This window comes from Emys orbicularis, chromosome 9, assembly GCF_028017835.1.
Source record: "Emys orbicularis isolate rEmyOrb1 chromosome 9, rEmyOrb1.hap1, whole genome shotgun sequence".
NCBI lineage: Eukaryota > Metazoa > Chordata > Testudines > Emydidae > Emys > Emys orbicularis.
Window position 1 is genome coordinate 80,666,523 of NC_088691.1, and position 9,990 is coordinate 80,676,512.

At 42.2% G+C, this 9,990-nt stretch overlaps 1 protein-coding gene across 1 annotated transcript; it reads left to right on the top strand.

Annotated features, from left to right (window-relative positions):
* The first annotated feature begins 3,371 nt into the window (after nt 1-3,371).
* Nucleotides 3,372-6,274, top strand: P2RY1 (purinergic receptor P2Y1). Its single transcript, XM_065411046.1, has 2 exons — nt 3,372-3,415; nt 4,731-6,274. Exon 2 carries the CDS (start codon nt 4,801-4,803, stop codon nt 5,890-5,892), a length of 1,092 nt encoding a protein of 363 aa, XP_065267118.1. The 5' UTR covers nt 3,372-3,415; nt 4,731-4,800; the 3' UTR covers nt 5,893-6,274.
* The last annotated feature ends 3,716 nt before the right edge of the window (nt 6,275-9,990 follow it).

Sequence of the window (9,990 nt, forward strand, 5' to 3'; positions counted from 1 at the left end):
TTGACAGTAATGCTGAATGATGTCCTTGCACCTTCCTTTTCTGCCTGTCTTGTAGGCTTAGACTGTAAGCTCGTTGAGGTAGGGGACTGTCTCTTTACAGTGTGGTTGGACAATGCCCAGCACAATGGGGCTCCAATCTAGGTAGGAATCTCTAAGCGCTCCCATAATACAAATTTTAATATGTCTAGCACCACGGTCTATGGGAAATTCCACAATAATTTTTACAGTTAACCAATGGGATGATGCCATGAAAAGAAGCCCCTTGTGTTTTAGGGGAAGCAGAGCCTAATACCTTAATCATCTCTAATAAAGTCATATTAAAGATTAATTTGGTGCACAGAATCTCAAACACTCATTGTTTATAAATAGTAACTTCCATGCTTTCTTGAGGAATATTACTACATACACTTCTTTCTTCCTCTTACATACTTGGGCCTATTGAAATCATGGCCCTATTGAAGTCAATGGAGTTTTGTGACTGGCTTCAGTGGGGTCAGGATTTGAGCCTCACATCCCTTTGATCACCTCTAAGTATGAGCAGAAAGGATGAGTGTTCTACATGAATTTCTTTATATTGTTATTGATATACTGTTAGTAATTGTATTTCCAGTATATGTACTTCAGTGCCATTATATTTAGGTTTTTTTAATTTATCATTAAATAAAATTTTGATGTATTTCAGTCTTCAAGACTATTCATTACACTGACAGTTTGTCAGTGACGCAGGCTCAGAGCATAGCTGAAGCCCTGTAAGCACTTACAGTATTTCAGTTATGGGTAAGAATTTTGAAAACATTTTCTTTTAATTGGTGGTTGTGGGACACTGAGTTAATGCATAGTTAATGCCTTTCACCTTTAGAAGTCAGAACTTAAAACACTGCTTAGGTAAAACATGACAATGGATTTTAGTTCTCACAGTATATTTGCTGATATTACTAAACTACAATTGTTTGGTATGATTCACAGTTTGCTCTAGACTGGAAAAGAGGGAAATTGCTGTCAGGCATGACGTCTGCTTTGGTCGATGTGTGTAGGAAGGCTTGCACGGCACCTACCTAACTAAACTATAACTGACTCTAACCACTAAAATGCTGTGTAAATTTACAGTGCTAGATAGATTGATATTTATTATAAAACATTTATCACTAATGTGACTAATGAAATCACTAATAATAAAACAATAAATAGGCAATTTTAAAAGACTTTTAGCATGCTAATAGCATTGCATTGTTTTTTCCCCTAAAGCAACAATCCAAGTCTTTATTAAACTACAAGGCTGAACAGTTTATTTTATCCTCTTATGAAAGCAGTAATCTCATTCCTAAGCCAGCAGTAAATATATATACTGTTTTGTGGGTAGGTTCTCTTATGGGAACATTGTGGTTATGAGGGGATTTTTGCTAACATTTTAAATGAGAGGACACCAATGAACAATTTTGTAAGATGAGACTATACTTTTATGGTACATACTATTCAGATGTTCCCTTATTTGGGATAAAATGGAGAGGGGAAAAAAAGCTTTAAAGTAGTAAGTCTGTAGCTACTGAAATGTTGCAAAAGAGAAACAAAAAAACAACAACCCACCAAAATGTATAGAAAGCATAAGGTTCTATCATTGAGAAACAAAACATTGCTTAAAACTATATTTTTGTGTAACTTACCCTAAGAAGTGACCAGTTTCAAATTCCTCTCTGCATTCATTTGTGTATTCCTGGAGACATAGAGCATTTGGATGGTTTCCCTGCTAAGCTTTCCCAATAAATTAGTTATGTAATTTGGAAAGACTTTCAAGTTTGAAAATTTTATACATAAATAATGCAAGAAATAGTAATAGTGCTAAACTATGGCTGTATTTCAAGTTAGCAGGGATGTGACTGTAGTACGTATTACATCACACACTTTACTAACACAGGAGCAAGAAACCAGATGGCTGAAACCAGTGAATTCTGTTTTGTTAAGGAAACAAAATAATAACATTCTGACCTAGAAAATACAATGCAGGTTACTTTGGGAAAGTAAATTAAATGCTTGGTGCACAAAGTTAAACTAGAGAGCAACATACCATTTACTTCTAGGACTGCGGATACTGTGTTTTGTTTACAGTCGGTACCTGTAAATTATTTTTTTCCAGGCATTTCCACTGTTGACTAATACTTCAAAAGTTTCACTGAAGACAAAAATTACAAATCTTTTAAGATGAATAAAGAGACTTTTAGAAGTCTCCGGGTCTTAGAAGAATCACAGATCTGGTAAGAATTAATCTGAATCTTTCCCCGATTGTCAAACAACCCAGGCATGAACAAAGTCAAATTAATTTTTAAATTTAATGCAGTGCCTCCCAAGGTAAAATCTAAAGGACAAACAAACAAACAAAACAGGCCCATTTGTTTAACAGGGAGCCGTTGTCTGCATATGTTCTCTCTACATCTGCCTCCTGAAAGGGGGTGTTTTGTTCCCACCTGTCCGAGTAGTTCTGTGCCTATGGGTATGTAAATGAGCGTTAGTGTGTGTGAATGGGTGTCAATGATCTACCTGTCAGTGCCTGTGAGGGTGTTATCGTATATCAGTGTGTGAGTCTGTCTATGGTTTAAGTTATGCATGTGTGTAATCGCGTTAAATAGAGCTGTGATAAAATGACACATGTTCATGCCAAGAATGCGGTTTATTATTAACGTAGATGTTAGTAAAGATGGTGTGTGTGTGTGGGGGGGGGGGGGTCTCTGCGTGTAACTATCTCTGTAAATGTGACTGCGCGGGGTTTCCGTCTATGTGCAGCTCTGTATCTGTAGGGATGGCTGTTGTTTGTAGCAGAACAACTATCTGGGTGTCAGGAACTTCGCTAGGCGGTGCGTTCCCTTCCCACTTCTGAAAGCTACAGCCAGCTGGTCAAGGAAACTAACCATAACTGCTGGATCCTTCCCTGCTATCTCTCTCCCCCTCTTCCACCCCCAAAAAGCGCTCTGGGTGGCAGAAGGGAGGGTATGTGGAGCTGAGCTAACACGCGCCCGTCAGAAAGCAGCTTCTCCCGGAGCCGCTGCTGCGTGCTGCGCTCCGTCCCCTGTTCCCGGGCTTGGAGCCGAGGGGGGCCGGAGCGGGGCCGGAGCGGAGCCGCGATTGGGCTGGGGCTGAGTGGGTGGCGGCCACTCCCGGCTCTACCGCCGCCTAAGGAGGCTGAACTCTGCTCCTCAGCCCGCTCCCGCCTCCTGCTCCCTCCGCCCTCGCCTAGTGCCGAGCGGGGCTGCGGCAAGCCTTCAAGGTGGCACGGCGGGGACCTGCGCTCCCAGCCGGCGCGGGGAGTGAGAGGCACATGCCGCCCTCCGGGCGCCCCTTCTCCTGCCTTCCGGAGCGGCTGAGCAGGCGGCGGCAGGGCGGGGGCCGGATCTCCGAGGAGCGGACCCGCGGAGCTGCCGGGAAGGTAGGATCGCCCAGGGAGCGCGGCGGTGCCCGGGGCAAGTCGGCCGTTGCTTCGTCCTGCCCCGGCGCGCTCACGCGAGGCGGCACCGGCAGCGCCCACAAGTTTGGCGCGGCTGCCCCAAGCCCGCCACGGCTTGCCCCGTGCGCCTGCCCCAGCGGCGGCCGGGACTCTTGGTCCTCCCCGCGGAGGGAGAAGGCGCCAAGGGTAGCCGGGCGGCCGGGGCAGGTGGAGGGAGCTGCGGGGCAAGGGGTCGCTTAAAGGGCCCCCCGGGGGCGGGGGTTGGGGGTAGCCCGAAGCCTGAGGTGGATGGAAGAGCGGAAGCTCTGCGAGATTGCCCGGGGGAGGGGAGTCCCTCTGGAGGGGCTCTAGGCTCACCCCAAGGGGGCAATACAAATCACTGCTTTGGGCGGGAACCTGGAGCAGACTCCCTCTTCTGCCGCTGCCCCCTTTAGCCTCCCCTAGTCTGCCCTTCTCTTCTCCCCGTTAGCCTCCTTCAGCTTGTCTCTCCCTCTTCTATTGAGCCCCTGCTCCCTTCTATGACACCCTTACCGCCCTTGCCACAGTCAGCCCCTCTTCTGCCAGTTCCTAATCCCTCCCTTGTGTGTCTTTCCCCCCCCGCCCCTTTCCTCTACTTTGGCTCCTGCCTGCTTCATTTCCCTCTTTCAGTTCCTGCCCCTTTCTACTCCCAATGCAGTCTGTACCCCCATTCCATCATCTCCCCATCAACCACTGACAGCCCCTGATGGCCATCCTTGGGGCACTGGTGCAGCTGCCACTTCCTCCTTACCCTCATTGTTTCCTCTTTGCTCATGCCAGATTCATGTCAGCTGGGGTCTAGCAAGGGGAGTAACAAGGGAGGGAGAGGAAAGTTGGCCTGGCTTCCTGAAGACCCCCCTGTTGTACCGTAGCTCCTGGTGGCAGGGAGGAGGAGAAGGATCTGTAGCGGGACCCTGTTGACTCCCAGCAGCCCATCTGGATGTGTTAAATTCTAGCAGGGATGCTTGCAGTCTTCATTGGGGGTGAGGGAGGGTGCCTGTGTCATGTCCAAGTGTCAAGTATCAGAGGGGTAGCCGTGTTAGTCTGGATCTGTAACTCTTTGCTGCATGGCCAAGTGTGACACTTGGCAAGTTTAAATATTTAATAGAAAAAGTTCATGCCCTGTGCTAACCTAAACTGCGTAGAGAAAAATAATTGAATGATTGATGCATAAAATTGAACAAGTGTACATGGATTCTTCATCTGACAATGTTTGAATAAAAGCAACAACAAAAAATTCTAGGTTCCAACTGGGTCTTTCTTTGCCTTTTTGTTTTAGATGCTTTCTTGTCCCCCCAGAGACAGTTGCTGCTTTAGCCCCAGACCTGTCTGACTTTAGTGGAGAGATCATGACTGAAGTCCTCTTTTCAGCTGTTTTGAATGCGACTGAAACCAACATTCTGTCAAACACTGGCTGGATTCTGGGAAATGCCACTACCAAATGTTCCCTAACCAAAACCGGCTTCCAGTTCTATTACCTGCCCACTGTCTACATTCTAGTCTTTATCTCTGGATTCCTGGGCAATAGTGTGGCGATCTGGATGTTTGTCTTCCACATGAGGCCTTGGAGTGGCATCTCAGTTTACATGTTTAATCTGGCATTAGCTGATTTCTTGTATGTCTTGACACTCCCTGCCCTCATCTTTTATTACTTCAATAAAACTGACTGGATCTTCGGAGATATCATGTGCAAACTGCAAAGGTTCATCTTCCATGTGAACCTGTATGGCAGCATTTTGTTTCTGACTTGCATCAGTGTGCACAGATACACAGGGGTAGTGTATCCTTTGAAATCACTTGGGAGACTGAAGAAAAAGAATGCTGTTTACATCAGTACCCTTGTTTGGGTCATTGTTGTAGCTGGGATTTCTCCTATATTGTTCTACTCTGGAACTGGGCTAAGGAAAAATAAAACCATTACATGTTATGATACTACATCTGATGATTATCTGAGAAGTTACTTCATTTACAGCATGTGCACCACTGTGTTTATATTCTGCATCCCATTTATATTGATTCTTGGTTGTTACGGACTAATAGTGAAAGCTTTGATTTACAAGGATTTGGACAATTCTCCTCTTAGGAGAAAATCAATTTACCTGGTTATTATTGTGTTGATGGTCTTTGCCGTGTCTTATCTTCCCTTTCATGTGATGAAGACATTGAATCTAAGAGCCAGACTGGATTTTCAGACTCCACAAATGTGTGCCTTCAATGACAAAGTATATGCCACTTACCAAGTGACAAGGGGGTTAGCTAGTCTCAACAGCTGTGTAGATCCTATTCTGTATTTTTTGGCAGGTGATACCTTTAGAAGTAGACTTTCAAGGGCAACCAGAAAAGCGTCTAGAAGAAGTGAGCTCAATGTGCAATCAAAAAGCGAGGAAGTGACTCTCAATATTTTAGCAGAATATAAAGTGAATGGAGACACGAGTTTGTGAATGCAAAAGATTTGCAAGCAGTTGCAAAAAACAAAACAAAAAACTGTCCGTTTTTAACACAGTAAGATGCTCTAGTGCCATGACTGTTTGGGGAAAATCTACTGAACCGGCCAGCAACCTTGCTCTTTTTGTGTCGGGGAGTGTCTCACTTTGTGAGTTTAAGGTGAACTTAAGCAAAGTAAGTGTAAAAAAAAAAAAAATTAATCGTAAAGGGGGGGAAACGCATCAGATTTCTGTTTTTACCTTTTTTTAAAAAAATGCTCACAATAGTATATCTTTCTGATTGGGGACAGATAAAATAAGACAAAGCAAAGCCCATAGAGGAAATAATAGTTTCAAATGTGCTGCTGTTATTAATTCATTTCTCTCCATTAATAACAACAGATTTAAAAAAAAAAAAAATCTCCAAGAAAAATAAACTTCTTTTCTGGGCCTCTGTCCATACTTCCATCCATAGCCTCTTCTTTTACACTTACACTGTAAAAAATTGTTTACATTAAGATCATGATGCAGCAACCTTGAACATTATCTTGTGATTTCTGTATCTTCTACTTTTGGAGCAAATGATAATATTTTGGTAGCTCAGTGGTGCCCTTTCTGGTTCTATCTTCGCTGAAGGCTTGATTCCTATAAGGATAGGTTCCAGGCCCATGTGTATTATGACTCTCACAAATTATTGTGATTGTACGTGAAAACTAAGGGTGAAATTTTGGCAATGTTGAAGTCAATGCTATTGATTTTAGAGGGGTCAGAATTTCATCCGGATGTTTGCACACAGACTGATGTCTATTTTGCTTTTTGTGCAAGCAGCTACCTATGCACACACAATCGCAGTACATTTTGAGTGTAGATATCACCTACAAATCTGAGTACAAAAAATTGGCACTGCATATCTAAATATCCAATATTTCAGTCCTTGCTGAAGTAAAACCCTCATTGTCTTCAGTGGAAAGAACCAAATAATGGACCTGAATAAGGACTGCAGGAATGGGCTCTGCTTGGGCAAATGGCAGGACCAAATTTACAGATTTGGAAGAGGCTTGCTCTTTAGAGTTACAAATTTTGGCCAACACTTCACTGCGGCTCTGACACTCAGCATCTGATGCTGGAAGTTTGTGTGAATTCTCTTATGGGTAACAAACTCTATTATTGAAAACACTTCAATTTTTATCCACATAAAAGCCAGAGATATTTGAATTATCTTGTATCAGAGGGGTAGCCGTGTTAGTCTGGATCTGTAAAAAGCAACAAAGAGTCCTGTGGCACCTTATAGACTAACAGATGTTTTGGCGCATAAGCTTTCGTGGGTGAATACCCACTTCGTCAGACGCATGTGTACATGGATTCTTCATCTTCATTCACATGCGTCTGACGAACTGGATATTCACCCACAAAAGCTTATGCTCCAATACATCTGTTAGTCTATAAGGTGCCACAGGACTCTTTGTTGCTTGAATTATCTTAACCTTCATTTGGTACAAGCATTTTTCACTTTCTTATCTTGTGTGATAACAAGCTGTTTCCCAGGCAAATTCTTATCAAAATGGGTTAAAGAACAATATTTGTTGGAATCAGGGGAAAAAAAAAAAAAAAGATAAACTTCAACCTTTTTTTTACTGTGAATAAAGAATTACTGTATCAACAAAATGTTGCAATACACTGCCAATAATTTCATGCTGGGGAGTGGGTACCTTCATAATTTATCTCACTCAAATGTGTAAAAGGGTCACCTAAAATTGGGCAGAATAATACATTGTGTAATGCATCAGTTAGTGAGGAGTTGAACACAGACAGAATCTGTGGGGAACGAAACCTTATTTATTTCACATGGATATTGTTTGAAATGTGTCTGAAAGTATTATTGAATCTGGCGCACAAAATGGTGTGATATGTAATCAGTAAATGGTTTTAACAAATCCTCAGCCCCCACAAACTTTATACGAGGAATAAAAATAAACTATTTCTATTTTGCTTATTAATTTCCAAGGACTGACTACATGCAGAAAATGAATAGCTCTAGAGATCTCTTGACTACATTGTTAAGCAGCTTACATTCAGAAATATAAAACTACTTAACCTGCAAAAACTATTTATTTAACTTATTTATTGGAAGACTAAGTACAAATGTGAAGTGTTGTCTAATAACATTTTAAATGATTCTGTTTTTCATATTTTCATAATTGAGCATTAATGGAAAAAATAGAATGGCATGTTTGAATTGTTGTAATTGTACTCTAATGGAACATCTTTTATAATAAACTCTCAGATCCAGCCATGCAAGACATTTTGGACTACTATTTGCTGTTGATGTGCAGTCTACACGTAAATTAAGCTACTGTTTAGCAAGCATAATATTTTACAGTAATGCTAAAAATCTCATTTAATCCTATAAATCCAAGAAAATGTAAAGCTAATGCAAAAAGTCAAGGCTAATGCTCCTCTTTGTGACAAAACATTGTTGAATGTACAGACCTTGGTTCTCATTTATAAGGCTAAGACTACCTTAAAGACCTTACGGTGGCACAGCTATCCCGCTGTAGCTGAGCTGCTGTAAGGTCTCCTGTGTAGCCGCTCTATGCCGGTGGGAGAGAGCTCTCCCGCCGACATAGCTCTGTCCACACAGGCACTTTTCTCTGTGAAACTTACGCCGTTTTCATACCCCTGACTGACAAAAATTTTGCTGACAAAAGTGCTAGTGGAGACAAAGCCTAAGGCTCCTTTACGCTGCCAGAGAATGAGAATCAGCCCCACAGTACATAGGTGTGTAACTATGCACTTATGAGACCACACTTAACTGAGACATGCACTGGTGGGCTTGGCAGATGAATTAAGGATAGTGTCAGAATGGATTTGCAGACCGTGCAATGAATGGGTTTTTATGGGTTTAAAATCATGTTATTTTTACAGTTTTGTGGGTTTTTTTTTCTTTTTTCCTTCAATTAGGGAATAAAATGTTGCACTAATTAGGAACTTTTTGAAGCATGAAACACACGTACTCAATAGATAGTCAATCCTCAGATTCAGATAAGTCTGTATTTAGATACTTTAAAAAAAACCATATAATCAACCTACTTTTATTTTTTTAAATGTGTATCAAAACTATGCTAAACCATATTGGCTATTCATTAATGTATATTAGACCTTAAAAATCAAGAGCAGCAACAAAATTTTAGGGATACAATTGTAACACATAGGTACAGCTCATAATGAGGGGCAGGGAGGATCTGCACAACTCTATGGGAAACTCGAAGGCAATATTTACCCTCCTTAAGTGGCAGAATGCCCGCCGCTCTGCTCCTTTATGGGGTACACCATTCTCCCTACAGCACACTGGTTTCCAAACATGGACTCCTGCTGTGCCTTCCACACAACAGTGGAAAGTTAATTTTTACTCATCTTGCCTGCATACACTCACTTAAAGAGACCAGCCCAATACCTCACTATTGTCCATTGTGGTAGTATTGTATGTAATCAGGATTATTTTTTAAAGGTGACTTGCGGAGGCAAGGCACCTCATTCCAGTATCTTTAGCTCAGTTATGCCCTGGAAATTTCCATGGTGCAGTTAGGAGGGGCATTAAGTACATTTTTATCTTAAAACTTATTCTATTTTCCTTCTTTCAGGTCCTGTGACATTCAGAACTACCAACAACCAGTACCACCATCCTATTCTGATGTGAGTCCCTGACATGCACCATTCTGAGATGACACAACTATCACTGAGTTCAGCTGGAACATGGAGCTGGTCCACAGAATCTCACGTTAAGTCCCCACTTTTTTTTTTTTTAACATTACTGTATTTGGCACACATTCTGCACCTCAGAGTAGATAGAGCTACTGCAAAATCATGGCACAGGATAACAAGAGTGACTCTAACTCAGTGCTCCAGCATGACTACTTTGTACCTGCAACATCACAGCATGGTGTGTGTTGGGTAATCACATCCGAGGAGGATCTGGCCAACTGTCGCAGGGCTGGATGTCATGGGACCAGAAATAAATTGTTTTCTTGCTCAGTGTGGCATAGCTCCTGGGGGAATTTGCCAAATATATTGGTAAACACTACTGCCATTTGGGATTTAATCTTATTAAAATGAATT